Consider the following 17,167-nt stretch of genomic DNA (forward strand, 5'->3'; position numbering starts at 1 on the left):
AGCCTTATTAAAAACAATAGGCTATGGTATGCCCTTATTTAGTAAATGTGTTTGTATGTGCACATATGTGCTATAGATATACTGATGTTACAGTGAATTACTAAAAAGATTGCAATCTAATCTTTTATCTTATCATAACATTTCTCCATTAAGACATACAGTATGGAAGCCTTTGGTAGATCATAAAGCTCTTCGTAAATCAACTAAAAGCTTTCCCCAGAAAACCTCCTTCACTATTCTCTATTTTCAGCATCTCAGGCTAACCACAGAGCCGTTGGACAGGTAGCAGAAAGGAGAGATTAAGGGTTAAGGTAGAGGTCAGCATCTCTGCAGCGCTGCTGATCTTCTCCAGCTGTTCCTGTCTTTGGTCACACTCCTATAATCTCTCCACGTCATGCCTCTGTGTGTGTGTCAGGATGTGGGGTTCTGAGTGTTGTTGGAGTTTGTCCCATAATGCATGTACCAGTGTCCGCTCTGACCCCCATTCATCCAACTGCCACAATAATCCCACTGTTCTGCTTCAACATGCACAAAAACAAGAGATGGAAGGAGGAGGGAAAAAGACAAAAAAGTACAAAATATGTAGAAGGTAGAGGAATTAGGGGCCCTACGGTGCAAAACAAAAAGAAATGCACAGTCCCTACCAGCCTTGCATCAATGCTACAGACATATTAAATTGCATTGAACACACTCTTTTCAATCCAGATTTCATTAGTTCTTGCTGTGCTAAGAAATTCTGTTTAGTTATTATTTATATGTGTTTTAAATGGGTACATGCAGTATGTCCTTTACAATAAAGATCAACTCATAGCTATTGAATGTGCATTTACATGAATTATTTACTCAAATCTATAGTCCTGTAAATGAGTTGTATGTATCATCTGTTACTTATTTGGATCACAGGTATATGATACTCCACCCATGGCTATGAAAGGCCCACCCGGCAGAGATGCACAGGAGATCTACGACATTCCACCTAGTGTGGACAAGAGCCAACTGCTCTACCAACAAACGGTAACACTCTATACAAGATTGACTCAAATCAGTTACACTGTAGTCTATGTAGAAATATGTAGTGGTTAGAGAGGTCTGTACTGTCCTCCTGAAAGGAAACACCAATGATAGCTAAACACATTTGGAGCATTAAAGGTGCTGTATGTGAATTCAGCAGTCTTTCTGCAAGAATCAGCCTCTGAATCAGCCTCTGAATTTTGAAGTATTTCTAAAAATACAATTATTTACAGCAACTTGGTACTTATTGTTCATTTAGCAATCTATTTAGTGTGGAATAACTAGTTGAATTATGATTGTACAAGGCTGGTTTTTGATAATCACCTTGTTCCTCTTTTCAGGTATATGACATTCCCCCATCTGTCAGCAAAGATGTCCCAGATGGTCCAATCAGGGAGGAGACATATGATGTTCCTCCTCACTTTGCCAAGATGAAGGCCTATGAGAATCAAAACCAGGCCTATCTGTCTCAGATCCCTGGAGGTCCGGAGCCTCCCATACCAGAGGACGTCTATGATGTCCCACCTCCTCAGCTAATAGGAAAACGTCAACCTGAACCTCAGGAGATCTACGATATCCCTGCCAGCTTGTGCAAAGGTGGCCCACAGGACCAAAACCCAACGGATGTTTATGACTTCCCCCGCGAACGCCCAACGGGCGAAGATTCTGGTGACTACGTGTACGACGTGCCTCCACAGGTGGTGCGCGATGCAGCAGCCACCGAGGAGCTTACGGTCAGCTTCAAACGTCTGTCTGCCTCCAGCACGGGAAGCACTCGCAGTAACCTCTCCACATCCTCTCTGGACATGGTGCCGGTGCGGGAATCTTCTGGATCCAGCCGTCTGCTGCTCCTGGATCTTGACCAGGCCATGGAGCGGCTGTCCCGTCTACAGCAGTCTGTGGAGAGCTCCGTGTCCCTCCTCATGTCGTTCATCAGCGGGAATTGGCGTAGTCCCACTCAGATGGAGACCAACCTCGCTGCCATCAGACAGGCTGTGGAACGGATTCGAGTTGCCGTCAGAGACCTTCTGGAGTTTGCTAGAGGTGCGGTGGCCAACGCCACCCAGGCCACTGACCGTACGCTTCAGACCAAGCTGGGCAAGCAGGTGCAGAAGATGGAGGAGGCCTTCCAAGGTCTCGTGAAGTACAGTCAGGCGCTGGACTCCATGGGTTGGTCCCCCTCAGCCCTGATGGCACCTCCTACAGGCACCGGTGGGGATGACCTTGATCAGCTGGTCATGTGTGCCCGTGGCGTGCCTGACGACACCAAGCAGCTGGCATCATTTCTCCATGGCAATGCCTCTTTGCTCTTTAAACGGACAAACAAACAGCAGCAATTTCCACTGCCACCTGTACCTCACACTGGTGATATGCTGGGTCAGTTGACCAACAACAACAACATCTCAGCATATCAGTCAGGCACACCTGAACGGGCCAGCATCCAGTCTCGGCCACTACCCTCCCCTCCTAAATTCACAGCTGAGGAAGAGGCTCCAGACAGGCCATATGAGACGACAGAGGAGGGCTGGATGGAGGATTATGACTATGTGCATTTACAGGTACAGGAACCATTTTACAGCATTAAAACAAATATGAAATCATTACAAAATGTTTATTTGTAGTGCATTGTTCATGCTCAAAATAACCCATATGTCTTACTTCTGTGGAAAACAAAAGGAGATGTTTTAATGAAGACAGTCCTCCATCTTGTCAATACAGTGGCAGTAGATGGTGTCTCACTTTAAAGCTTAAAAAGGGCCCATAAGGATCATAATAGTAGTCCATGTGCCTCGTTCATCATATTTTAAGTCTTCTGAAGGCATAGGTTTTGGTGAGAAAGAACTGAGAATTTAAGTCAGTTTGTAGTGAAAATCTTGACATCCATTGCGCATTCATGAGCGCAATGAGAAAAGCTTTTTCACAGAGGTACTTGTGTTGACGAGAGAACTTGCTTTTTTTTTTTAGCGCCAAACAAGTTCTCACATTAACCAACAATAACCAGTGTACCAGCTGTAAAGACTAGCTTAGACAGCTGCATAAAATTCCATGCTGGTCCAATCTGGTCTTTGCGGCAGGGATTTGGACATGTGAGAACAAGATCCAGGTGTGTCTCTTCAACCATCGGAGTGATCAAGTGATCAGTGGTCTGCATGCCCTCTCTATGTAGGCTTTGCCTGTAATCCCCACTGTGTTGAGCCTTGGGCCTCTTCATCAATCACTCCAGTTGCATGTGCAGGCCTGCATTTCCTTAAAGCCTACATACAGTAAATTTTCCTTTGGCACCAGCTGTTACACGTCTGCTGTGTGGTACTGTCAAAACTTCCACTAAAAACAGCACAGTTTAGATGAACTCCATTCAGTTACACATACATTTCTTAATCTTTTCCATAGCAGAAAATGACTGTGTTGAGGTTCACTGTGATACTGTACTGCCCTCTGATGGACTGAATGGAAACTTTTCAATACACTTTGTTTGGAGTGATGGGTGGAACAGAGACTGCACAATATGCAAAATACTCAATACAATATACACTCTGACATGCAATGCACAAGACACTAAATCTAAAACACAACACAGCAGACTAAAGAATGTGGGAAAACATCCAAACATTTAGGACATTATAAAATAGATATGATAGATCATATAAAATAGACCAAATAGAATAAATGAATAAACAATACTACACATGTGGCAGATCATGTTCAAAACTTCAGCATCCCAAAGCACCTCCACATGTATGTCTATCCATGGTACATGATTTATGAATTACAGTATGTATTTGCACTTTACATTTTTTAGGGTAAAGAGGAGTTTGAAAAGAACCAGAGACAGCTGTTGGAAAAAGGAAGCATCAAACACAATAAGACTATTCTTGAACAGCAACAGGTATTTTGTACTTTCTTATAGCATCTTTTGGTATGTTATATACTTTTGATTTTCTCATTTGATACAAATTGAATATTCTGCAATTTAGGAGATTAGATTTCATTCCATAAAATAGCACTCATAAATGTAATTAGCACAAAACACAATTTATTGTGTGCACAGAAATATACCAGGCATCATAAATGAAGATGCTATGAACCACATTTAAGAAGAAAAATCCCTTCCTGAGGTTTTTTTTCAGAATCTCATCATGTGATATCCCATACCAACCACATAGCAACCTGCAGTTAGAGATATGTCTTTGAGCCTAACAGAGTAATGACATTTATATATTAGAAAAATATATAAGTATAGGTATATGAAATAATTTATTTTGATATGTTGTTTTATTTTTCAGTTATTAAAGGAATGTTCCGGGTTCAACACAAGTTAAGCTCAATTGACAGCATTTGTGGCATAATGTTGATTACCACAAAAATGTATTTCGATTTGTCCCTACTTTTAAAAATCAAGTAAAAATCGAGGTTACAGTGAGGCACTTACAATGGATGTGGGGGACAATTTGTGGAGGGTTTAAAAGCAGAAATGAAGAAGTGAAGCTTATAATTCTATAAAAGCACTTGCATTAATTCTTCTATTAAAGCTCATGTATTATTTGAGTTGTATAGTTGTTTAAATCATCATTTTTACAGTCATTTTAGGGTTCGTTGACATTACATAGTCATGGCAACAAAGATGTAAAATTGGCTATAACTTTACACAGAACATTTTATTAAGTTTACGTCACATTGTTTACGTCTTGTGGCTAAACTTTTGAAACAGTGAGTATTTTAACATAAAACAATTAGTCCCCATTCACTTTCATTGTAAGTTTTTTAAAGAAAATGAGGGACAGGTCAAAATACATTTTTGTGGTTATCAATATTTATGCTACAAATTCTGTTGATTGAGCTTAACTTGTGTTGAACCCAGAACATTCCTTTAAGTACAATTTGTGTAGTATTATTTACTCATGTCCCCCAACTCACAACAGCTAAAGCAGTTTGAGAGACTGGAGCAGGAGGTCTCCCGACCAATCAACAATGACATTTCGGGCTGGACTCCGCCCTCTCACTACTCGCAGACACCTCGCAGTAAGCTGTGCATGGGCGACCGGCAGCTGCTGCTCTTTTACATGGAGCAGTGCGAAGCCAACATCACCACGCTCACCAATGCCATTGACGCTTTCTACTCCTCCATTAACAACAACCAGCCACCCAAGATCTTTGTCGCCCACAGCAAGTTCGTCATCCTCAGTGCACACAAGCTTGTTTTCATCGGAGACACGCTCTCTAGACAAGCTAAGTCTCCCGAGGTGCGTGCCAGGGTGGCCCAGCACAGCAACACGCTCTGCGAGAAGCTCAAAGACATTGTGGTTAGCACCAAGACCGCAGCCCTGCAGTACCCTTCACCAGGTGCTGCAAGAGACATGACAGAGAGAGTGCGGGAGCTTGCAGGTTGCACCCAGCAGTTTCGCATGGCACTCAATCAGCTACTGGCCATGTGAGTTCAGAGGCAAAGGGGTGAACAGACCCTGGGACAATACAAGCACAGAGCCCCCTTAAGACTCACAGGACAAGCACACCCTGTGCCATGAGTGTTTTATTTCCAGAAAGGACACACATGATTAATTGGCAGAGCCGTTGTTTGTAAATGAATCATTGTAAATATTTAAGTTGCTGTATGTTGGGGATTATGTAATGGGGCAAAGAGAGAGGGTAGACAAACTTTTACTCTTGTGTTGTTTTGAATAAGGGAGAAGAAAGAGAAGGATAATATCTAAAAAGTGGTTTTAAGACATTATGCATTATTATAGCTATACTGTAATTATTGCTCTGATTATTATTATGAGATGTTGACTAAAGGTGTTTAAAATTTTAAACGTGTATGTAGAAGTACAACCATTTTCCATCAAAAATCAACATTGGAGGATTTTTTTATGAATTGTGCCTGCTGGAATTGAAAAAAAGGCAACAATTGCAAGTTTATCCTCAAGCTGTTGCTGTTGTTCAAAGACATTGGGAGGGTGTGGACACAAAGCATGCTAGGAGTGAGCTGACTGTGAGATATAATATTCTTATTTACTGTTAGACTGTGGTTTTGGCAAGAGACTTTAACTTACACATCTCTATATCCTTGGGATGACTTATCTAAGCAAACTTACCATCGCAAAGCGAATGAGAGCTGTGGAGAACAAAATATCCAAATTGGACCATGTTGGAAAACAGCTGTGTAAAAAAAAAAAAAAAAAAAAAAAAGATATATAAATATATATATATACACACACACACTACCGGTCAAAAGTTTTGAAACACTTGACTGAAATGTTTCTCATGATCTTAAAAATCTTTCGATCTGAAGGCGTATGCTTAAATGTTTGAAATTAGTTTTGTAGACAAAAATATAATTGTGCCACCATATTAATTTATTTAATTATAAAACTAACATAATTTGATGACTTAATAAATGATAATAAAGAAAAGCAGCCAATAAGTGCCCAACATAGATGGGAACTCCTTCAATACTGTTTAAAAAGCATCCCAGGGTGATACCTCAAGAAGATGGTTGAGAAAATGTCAAGAGTACATGTCTGCAAATTCTAGGCAAAGGGTGACTACTTTGAAGATGCTAAAATATAACATAGTTTTGATTTATTTTGAATTTTGTTTAGTCACAACATAAGTCCTATTGTTCCATTTATGTTATTCCATAGTTTGGACTTTATTATTATTCTAAAATGTGAAGAAAAAAATTATAATAAAGAATAAGTGTTTCAAAACTTTTGACCGGTAGTGTGTATATATATATATATATATATATATATATATATATATATATATATATATTCCCTTGATTTTTCTGAAGGACAATGGTGTAAGACTGCCGGTAACCTCCATAAATGCCTGCTCACAGCTCCCCCCATCTCCTCTGGCATGTTCTAGGCTAGGAAATAATTTCTTATCATGTAATTGTTTTATATCATGTTATGTTCATGAGAAGAGTCTATATTAATTCATGGGCAGTCCTTCTCCAATTAAGTGCCATTACCTGCTGGACAGGCGCATTGTGGCAACTGGATTCTATATAAACTCCCCAGTTTTGTTTGTACCCTGTAAATTTACTGTAAAGTTTTAGGTCAGTTTTTTCAGGATGATTGTTTCTTTTCGCCTCTATTTCTCAGATGGTAGAATGTGATACCACATCTTCACAGAGTCTTTCAAGCACACAAAAATCTAACACCTTGTCCTAACACTAAGTTCCCAGCGACATGCAGTTAGCCTAAATTGAACACGAAACTGCTTCACGACGTGAAAAAATCACAACCAATTGGACTTTATTATTTGGTGAGGAGCGGGATTTTCAACCAATGACATTTCACAGTGGTTGGGGCTATACAGTGCGACGCAATAGAAATATAAATCAAATGAAGCTGTTGATGAAATATGACATTTATTTTTGTTGTCACAGTTCTTAGGACACCAACGTGGATATTTATTGTTTGCTCTTTTATCGAGCTGCTTCTGGTTAAGGCACGGTGTGAAACCAGCTCATCTAGTCTACACTCTGACCGAGTGATTCTGTTGTCTAGTCACTCATCTGTTTCAAAGAGTTGGTAAGAATTAAGCAGATATAGCTGCAGGCTGAAGATCTGAAAAAAAAAAAAAAAAAAAAGGTGGGGTTACCCAAGAAGGGGGCCTGGTTACTCCAAAAGGGGGTTGTGGCAACTTCAAAAGGGGGCGTCGCTTCCACACACGGTTAGGGACAGGGTTAGATTAGGGGCTCTCTATATCTTTTTTGGTGATTTGGAGCTCCTGCCCCTTTTTGGAGCTCTGCCTGCAGCTATACCCTTCCTGTAAGAATGGAGAAAACACAATACAAGCCTGAACCACCTGCCTCAACCTCCCTCGCCTTGTCTTTTAGCTCTGCTGGTTGTATTCTAAATTTAAGAACATGTCAGAAAAAGTAGTTTAATGAAATGTATTAAACTTTTTAAGTACTGCAACATGTTGTTGTGCATATAGTCAAAATCTTTATCCTGTTGAAAAAAAAAGAAAGATAGAAAAAAAAAAGAAGCATTTAAGCCAAATGGTGACCTGGTATATGTTGTACTGTTATTCTGCTCTCAAATCTGTGTTCAAGGATTTGAAAGATATTGATCTATATGTTACTGTAAATTGCATAACTGGAAATATATGTTAATATATTTTCATTAAAAAAATAAATTCCAGTCCAGTTTGCTATTAATCAAATTTGTAATGATACAAGAGGATTTAAAATGCTAAAACAGTTCCTTTTCAAACAGTTCTAATCAAAATACAGATGTGCAGAGACATTATGATAATTTCACATTCAAGCTAGCAGTGTCAATCACAAGTTCGGTGACTAAACATAGGGTGAACAAACCACTGTGTTTCCATAGTTTTTTCCATCTCTCAAGAAAATTATATATGTTGGCTTCCAAGAAAAATTCCAGGCAGTTTTCTCATTTTAGTATTGTGATCTAACTGCTGTCTATTTTTCTGTTACTGTCCCATCTGTTTCTATAGGCAAAATTTGGCAAAGGCTTACAGTAAGTAGATATTACATTGCACAGAAGCAACATTGTATACTATAATATTGTAGACTTGTATAATACTACTACTTTAAAGAAAAAGAAAGGATTTTAATACCTGAATGAGCATGATAAAGACCCATGATAAAGTAACATGATCACACAGGAAGTTGGAATGATGTTTCCTAGAGTTCCAGTACCCTAGGATTAGACACATAATGCCAACTAACTGACAAGCACCATCACCTGTCAGACATTTTTTGCATTGGCTCAAGCATGCTTATCTTCCACTGTGGTGAGACTGGAAGCATGTTGCGTTGGCAGTATGGGAGACCTGGGTACAGATCCCCAGTAGAAACCAGGAGGTAATTATGTTTGCACAGTCAGGGATGAGTGCGAATGGGAGGTTGCATTTCCCCCTGTAACATTACATTTTTCTTCCACTGATGGTTTGGTTTAGTTTTGGGAGTTGAGTTGGGGGGTCAAGTTTATAAAATATGCATTCCTCTTCAATGTATCTCATCCTGTACAGCTGAAAATAACTTGCTTTTTGTGCCCCTCTGTGGACATTTCACCCAGAACCTGGAGCTCACACGTGCCCATATGCCCAACAAAATTTGAAATCGCATTTCGGTACGCGCAGACTGATTTTAGCTAAAGAAAACAGTTCATACAATCTTCTCTATTCATACTGAGTCATCCTACAGCTATTGAACTTTATCAGTATCCTTTTGATAATTTACATATTTCCCCTCTGTTAAAGGGATAGTTCACCAAAAATGAAAATTCTCTCATCGTTTACTCACTCTCATGCATCCCAAATGTGTATGACTTTCTTTCTTCTGAAGAACACAAATTAAGATTTATACAAGAATATTTCAGCTCTGTAAGTCCATACAAAAAAAGTGAATGGGTGCCAGAATTTTTACACTCCAAAAATGTTTGTATGAACTATTCCTTTAATCATTTTTAACAAATTTTAGAATTGCATTCAGGGACCTCTTTGTCACAATGCAGTTAGTTGAAGCAATCAAATTGATCTCAAATGTGTTACACCAATGTGTGTTGTCTATGACAGGGCACCGGATAAGTTGTCAAATTTTAAGACAAATTATTATTTGAAATTAAAATGGTAGAAGAAACTATAAGATGTTACCTTCTACTTACGACATTTAATGGCATTTTCTGAAAAGACAACATAGAGAATGGGATCCAGACAGCAGTTTATCAAAGTCAGAGCCTTACTTGTATCACCAGAAACTATACGGAAGGATTTCAGTTGAGCATAAACACTCGGATGAGATGTTCTGGTCAGCGTAGTAACAATATCAATCACATTGATGATGTGCACTGGAGTCCAGAAAAGAAAGAAAGCCACAACAATGCTGATCACAAGTCTATTTTTGTAACCCCTAAATTTTGTCCCCTGATTTAGGGACTTCTGATCTCTTAGACACCTACTTGCTCTTGAACTCTTGGCTTTTTGGCTCAGCCCTTTGTGCAGCCAGAGATAACATGTCACCATAATTGAAAAGGGAGGACAAACGCCAACAGTATCTCAAGGAGTAGAACAGTCAACAGAACAGACTGTGACTCCATTGACCTCTGGCACCTTAGCAATCCATTCTTGACTTGAAGTCCTTGAGTAAAGAAAACGGGTAGGGAAAAAACAAAGGCTACAATCCAGAGGCCAGTCAGCTGTATCCACCTGCGGCTCTCTTCTAGTCGTTGCAGTATCATCCTGTTAGTGATATTTGACTTGATGACATTGTGATAGCGATGTACACTCATTGAAGTGATTGTCAGGACACCAACATACAAACTCCAGTGACCCAAAAAGTATAGAATCCTGCAAGACCAAAAGCCCAGAGTCCATCCAAAGAGTATTCCATACATTACAAAAGGAGCCAAACAAAGAGTCAAGGCATCAGAGACAGCAAGGTTTAGCATTAGTTTTAAGGTGAAGCTTAAATTTCTGTTCCATTCATGAGCAATGCTCATGATCACTGCAACGTTGCTGGGCAAACCCACAAAACAGCACAGACCTAGAACTACAGCAGGAGCTATGTGGCCTGAACGGACTACAGTGCTGTTAAAGCTATATTCCACATCAGATGTTAAATTAAAGCTTAAGTTGAGCTCCATCATGATCAAACTATTTTATTTGTTGTTGTCTGGACAATGCTGAATCTTCTGAGCTACTGAGCTTTGAGGGGAGCAATTGCTAAATTGACTCCTCCTACATCTGTGAAGAAAAGCCACATGTTAACAACAGAAGGTTTAACCAAGGTTTTAAACAAAGTTTCACACAAATCATCTTCTCAAGAACAAGGTTTTATAAAATTAACTTTCAAATGCACAGAGACCTAAAAATCACAAAAGTATGCAGTCTTTCTATTCTCTACATAGTCAGGGTTGGGGAGTAACAGAATACATGTAAAGGGAATATGTATTTAAAATACAAAATATAAGTAACTGTATTCCACTACAGTTACAATTTAAATCATTGATAATTAGAATACAGTTACATTCAAAAAGTATTTTGATTACTGAAGAGATTACTTTGCATTTTATTGTCATTTGTTTCATTTAATATTTAGTCCTTTCAGATGGAAAACATTTATACATATAAATGATGCGATCCAAAGTGCATTTGAACAGTGGTGAAACACTTTCTTATGAAGTGTTACATTCATACGAGCAGACAGAGAAGTAAGTTTGAAGTAAGTTTGGAGCAGAAGAAATTGAAATAAACCTTGTGTAAATTGTCAGCTTTATGCTAAGCTAAAATGCTATTTCTAGCCATTTTACATGCACACGTTACCAGGCACGATCATATTTTTTTCAAGAATATTCACGTTGGATCATAATTTCTTTTTTTCTAGTAAGACGTTTGATATTTGGGCAAAAATCGGATTCTTGATAATAATTTTGTATTGTTTTCCTGTAAAAATATCTAAAAATCCTTAAAACAAGATCAATTTGATTTATCTAGTTTTAGAAACAACACTGCATAAGATATTTAGGTTTTTCAGTGAATGTATTTTTAACATGAGTATTTTGTCTTAATGTACTGGCAGAGTTTTTATAGCAAAACAAGTGAAAAAATCTACCAGTGTTGAAGAAGTAATCCAAAGTATTTAGAATACGTTACTGACCTTGAGTAATCTAACAGAATACGTTACAAATTACATATTACAGCAAGTATTCTGTAATCTGTAGTGGAATACATTTCAAAAGTAACCCTCCCAACCCTGTACATATGTACTGTTGTTAGAACATCGCAGAGGAAGACATTGCCCAAAGTTATGTATTTTCTTTTAATTTGACAAGATTCATGCAGTTATTTATACAAGTAATTAGAAACACTGAGATCTTTAAGACATACACATACCTAAGTAAGTGTATTCAGGACCATTTTTTTTCTTCCCTTTTTCTCCCCAATTTGGAATGCCCAGTTCCCAGTGCACTCGTGGTGGCGTAGTGACTCGCCTCAATCCGGGTGGCGGAGGATGAATCTCAGTTGCCTCTGCGTCTGTTGCAACCCGTGTATCTTATCACATGGTTTGTTGAGCGCGTTACAACAGAGACACATCGCATATGGAGGCTTCACGCCATCCACCGTGGCATCCATGCACAACTCACCACACACCCCACCGAGAGCGAACCACATTATAGCGACTATGAGGAGGTTACCCCATGTGACTCTACCCTCCCTAGCAACCGGGCCAATTTGGTTGCTTAGGAGACCTGGCTGGAGTCACTCAGCACACCCTGGATTCGAACTTGCAAACTTTTCTGGAGTCCAGAAAAGAAAGAAAGCCAAAACAATACTGATCACAAGTCTCTTCTTGTAACCCCTAACTTTTGTCCTTGGCACATTTAGAGTTCTAACTGCACTGGCACTCATAGCTTTTTGGCTCAGCCCTTTGTGCAACCAGAGATATCATGTCAACATGACCAAAAATGGAAACGACAAACCACAACAGGATCTCAAAGAGTAGAACAGTTACTTCTACAGACTGTGACTCCATTGACCTCTGGCACCTTAGCAATCCATTCTTGACTGCAAGTCCTTGAATGAATAAAATTGTTAATGAAAAACAAAGGCTACAACCCAAATGGCAATCAGCTGTATCCACCTGTGGTTCTCTTCCAATCATTGCAGTATCATCCTGTTAGTGGCCTTTGACTTGACGTTGTGATAGCGATGCACACAAATTGCAGTGACAGTCAGGACACCAACATTCAAACTCCAGTGACCCAAAAAGTATAGAATCCTGCAAGACCAAAAGCCCAGAGTCCACCCAAAGAGTATTCCATACATTACAAAAGGAGCCAAACAAGGAGTCAAGGCATCAGACAGAACAAGGTTTTGCATTAACTTTAAAGTGAAGCTCAAATTTCTGTGCTGTGCAATGCTGATGATCACTGCAATATTGCTGGGCAAACCCACAAAACAGCACAGACCCAGAAATACAGCAGGAGTCATACGGTCTGTGCTGAACACAGTGTTGTTAGATGTTGAATTGAAGTCTAAGTTGAGCTTCATCATGATAATAATATAGATTTTGATTACTGGCAGGGCAATGATGTGTTTTCTTTTTCATTAGACAAAAAAATATATAAGCTACAGCAGTTTGAGATAACTCCTCCCACAGCAGTCAACAAATCAATAAACTGGGCATTGACCATATGGCATGCTCACCTACACAAAACACACAGCTCAAAATATCACCCCAGGAACATGTTTTATTAACACTTTATGATAACTTTCATCAATAAATAAGCAAAAATGATATTGAATATCAGTTTTTTGTGCAGTACATTCAAATGTGAATTTATATAAATGAATGAAAAGTTTCACAACAAATTCTATTTACAAAAACTGTTTAAATGTACATTACGTAATAATATAATATTAGATAAATTATCTGTTTGTTAATGTTATTAATAAAAATTATACTAGTACAAGTGATTTTGGTATAAAATATAGTATAAAAGTGTTTTATAACGTTTTATAAAATGCATTTACAAATACACATTTTGTTTTTTTTTAAGAAAAACTATTTCATTTAACATTTTAAAAAAATATGTTTTATTATATGAATTAATTAATGTTTATATAATGCTTTTTATGACACTACACTCAAAAGTGCTTTACACGGTGAACAGGGGACTCTCCTCAACCAGCACCAGTGTGCGGCATCCACCTGGATGATGCGACGGCAGCCATAGTGTGCCAGTACGCTCACTACACACCACCTGTTGGTGGAGAGAGTGGAGTGTCAGAGCCAATTAATGGATGGGGATTATTAGGAGGCCATGATGAATAAGGGCCAATGGGGGAATTTAGCCAGGACACCAGGGTTACACCCCTACTCTTTACAAGAAGTGCCCTGGGATTTTTAATGACAACAGAGCGTCAGGACCTCGGTTCAACGTCTCATCTGAAAGATGAGGGTTTCCCACACCTTTTGACCATTGAATTTCTTAGATTTTTTCCCCCACATTTTTTCCAGTCATTCATGACGACTGACTGAATAAGGATTATTTATTTTATTCTAAAGATTGCACTCACAGAGAGCAATTTCTAGCAAATTAAATATTTGAGAGAGAGCATAACTATAAAACTGTATATTCACTATAGACATTTCCTTGATTGTTTAAGTAATTTCAATGAATTTTAAAGGCCTGGAAATCCTCATTTTAAAATTCCTTGATAATTCCAAGTTTTCCATGACTGTGGGGACCCTGTACAGCACTGGTTCTCAACCAGGGGGCCAGGACCCACTAGGGGGCCTCAAGATCTCTTAAAATTATTTAAAGTAGATTATTATCATTTTTATAATTCAACTTACTGAAAATGCTAAAAATGTAAAAAAGTTGAGAACCAGTGCCGTACAGTATATACTGTAGTTTGACTTTATTTAACCTTTTAAACCCAAGTGTAACAGAATTGCTACATTTGTTTTAAGCAATATATATAATCAGTGGCTTTCTAAAAACACTTTCAAGGATGAAAAAAGAATATTATCAATGTCAGTGCTTGGGTCTCTGAGGGTTAAAAATCAATACCAATCTTAAGACATACTGTTACTTTATAAAATAATGTTTTTGGTAGGTTAATTTTACAGTATCACAATTTATTATTTAGAATATTGGTAAGTTACACATTAATGAAGGCAAATACAGTATCCCTATATGGAGAGCAAAAGGTGTCAAATGCCATTACCAGTATATTTTATCTATCAACACAAGGAGGACAAGAAACTAATGAGCTTTTGGTAGGGCATACATTTAAATGGAAACCATTCTCAGATTAGACATTGTGAAAGGAACATCTCAATCATTTCTTTCTATTATGACATTTCATGAGATTTCTTGAAGAGTTAGCATAGAGAAAATGATTCAAACAACAGTTTATCAAAGCCAGCGTCTTACTGGTATCACCAGACACTCTACGGAAGGACTTCAGCTGATTATATAAATATGAATTAGACATTTCAGTGATGGTAGTCATTATATCCAACACATTGATTACGTGCACAGGAGTCCAAAAAATAAAGAAAGCCACAACAATGCTGATCACAAGTCTCTTTTTGTAACCCTTTGAACTCTTAGCTGTTTGCCTCAGCCCTTTGTGCAACCAGAGATAACATACTAGCATGACTGAAAGTGGGATGACAAACCCCAACATGATCTCAAGGAGTAGAACAGTTACTTCTTCATGTGGTGTCTCCATTGCCCTCTGGCACCTTAGCAATCCATTCTTGCCTTTAATTCCTCTAGTGAATAACACTGGTAGGGCAAAAGCAAAGGCTACAATCCAGAGGTCTGTCAACTTTAACCACCTGCGGCTCTCTTCCAGTCTTTGCAGTATTATCCTGTTAGTGATCTTTGACTTGATGACATTGTTGTAGCGATGTACACTCATTGCAGTGACTGTAAAAACACTGACATACATGCTGTTATAACCCAAGTAAAACAGGATCCTGCAAGACCAAATGCCCAGAGTCCACCCAAAGAGTATTCCATACATTCCGAAAGGAGCCAAACTGAGGGTCAAGGCATCAGAGACGGCAAGGTTTACCATTAACTTTAAGGTGAAGCTCAAATTTCTGTTCAACTCACGAGCAATGCTGATGATCACTGCGATGTTGCTCGGCAAACCCACAAAACAGCACAGACCCAGAACTACAGCAGGTACTATCTTTCTCGAGTCAATAGTACTGTTGGTGAAGATGTGATCACCTACAGATTTTGAGCTGATGCTTGCGTTGAGCCAGTCCATGATTTTCACCATTATCTGACAATGCAGAGTTTTCTCTTCAATACTATGCTCTCTTCTAACTACCCGCTAACTGGGAATGAATGAATACATACATACACACACACACACACACACACACACACACACACACACACACACACACACACACACACACACACACACACACACACACAATAAATACAGGTGCATCTCAATAAATTAGAATGTCGTGGAAAAGTTCATTTATTTCAGTAATTCAACTCAAATTGTGGAACTCGTGTATTAAATAAATTCAATGCACACAGACTGAAGTAGTTTAAGTCTTTGGTTCTTTTAATTGTGATGATTTTGGCTCACATTTAACAAAAACCCACCAATTCACTATCTCAAAAAATTAGAATATGGTGACATGCCAATTAGCTAATCAACTCAAAACACCTGCAAAGGTTTCCTGAGCCTTCAAAATGGTCTCTCAGTTTGGTTCACTAGGCTACACAATCATGGGGAAGACTGCTGATCTGACAGTTGTCCAGAAGGCAATCATTGACACCCTTCACAAGGAGGGTAAGCCACAAACATTCATTGCCAAAGAAGCTGGCTGTTCACAGAGTGCTGTATCCAAGCATGTTAACAGAAAGTTGAGTGGAAGGAAAAAGTGTGGAAGAAAAAGATGCACAACCAACTGAGAGAACCGCAGCCTTATGAGGATTGTCAAGCAAAATCAATTCAAGAATTTGGGTGAACTTCACAAGGAATGGACTGAGGCTGGGGTCAAGGCATCAAGAGCCACCACACACAGACGTGTCAAGGAATTTGGCTACAGTTGTCGTATTCCTCTTGTTAAGCCACTCCTGAACCAAAGACAACGTCAGAGGCGTCTTACCTGGGCTAAGGAGAAGAAGAACTGGACTGTTGCCCAGTGTTCCAAAGTCCTCTTTTCAGATGAGAGCAAGTTTTGTATTTCATTTGGAAACCAAGGTCCTAGAGTCTGGAGGAAGGGTGGAGAAGCTCATAGCCCAAGTTGCTTGAAGTCCAGTGTTAAGTTTCCACAGTCTGTGATGATTTGGGGTGAGAACACAACTAAACTAGATGTGTTATCACACAATTTTAAAAAGAGAAGTTAACAATCACTAAAAAAAGATTTCAGATGGACCATAAATATCAGCTGCAAATGGCAAAAAATGACCGAATAATTTCCAGTTTTAAAGCAAAGCAACCACTTCATGCAAAGCATCATGATTTAATTAAACAGAAGATGAACACACAAGAGAGATTTGTTCCACATAAAGAAACAATTTTCTATTCAATTTCACCATTTAAAAAAACTAAACTGCTCAACCGAAACAATGTCTTTTACCATGAACTGCCATATAACATATCAAAAATGCAACTATACAATATCAAT

General features: G+C 38.7%; 2 protein-coding genes and 1 pseudogene across 8 annotated transcripts in view; 1 reads left to right on the forward strand and 2 right to left on the reverse strand.

The window, feature by feature from the left end:
* Positions 1 to 8,165, forward strand: part of LOC127417139 (breast cancer anti-estrogen resistance protein 1-like) — a 138,806-nt gene extending 130,641 nt beyond the window's left edge. For all 6 annotated transcript variants that reach the window (XM_051656849.1, XM_051656854.1, XM_051656851.1 and 3 more), the window contains 4 exons: positions 904 to 1,014; positions 1,353 to 2,570; positions 3,812 to 3,898; positions 4,932 to 8,165. In XM_051656849.1, coding sequence (XP_051512809.1) covers positions 904 to 1,014; positions 1,353 to 2,570; positions 3,812 to 3,898; positions 4,932 to 5,444 — 1,929 coding nt within the window. In that variant the 3' untranslated portion in view covers positions 5,445 to 8,165. The remainder of the gene's footprint in view (positions 1 to 903; positions 1,015 to 1,352; positions 2,571 to 3,811; positions 3,899 to 4,931) is intronic.
* A 121-nt stretch (positions 8,166 to 8,286) lies between these two features.
* On the reverse strand, positions 8,287 to 10,658 carry LOC127417154 (leukotriene B4 receptor 1-like; annotated as a pseudogene).
* A 2,849-nt stretch (positions 10,659 to 13,507) lies between these two features.
* LOC127417146 (leukotriene B4 receptor 1-like) overlaps positions 13,508 to 17,167 on the reverse strand; it is a 186,118-nt gene continuing 182,458 nt past the window's right edge. Inside the window, exons 1-2 of one of the 2 annotated variants that reach the window (XM_051656875.1) lie at positions 16,646 to 16,719; positions 13,508 to 15,853 (exon numbers count right to left, since the gene is read on the reverse strand). In XM_051656875.1, coding sequence (XP_051512835.1) covers positions 14,839 to 15,795 — 957 coding nt within the window. In that variant the 5' untranslated portion in view covers positions 15,796 to 15,853; positions 16,646 to 16,719 and the 3' untranslated portion in view covers positions 13,508 to 14,838. Of the gene's footprint in view, positions 15,854 to 16,645; positions 16,720 to 17,167 lie in introns of those variants that run through there. The other variant, XM_051656874.1, reaches the window with a different exon arrangement.

The sequence above is a fragment of the Myxocyprinus asiaticus genome, chromosome 26 (assembly GCF_019703515.2).
Source record: "Myxocyprinus asiaticus isolate MX2 ecotype Aquarium Trade chromosome 26, UBuf_Myxa_2, whole genome shotgun sequence".
Classification (NCBI taxonomy): domain Eukaryota; kingdom Metazoa; phylum Chordata; class Actinopteri; order Cypriniformes; family Catostomidae; genus Myxocyprinus; species Myxocyprinus asiaticus.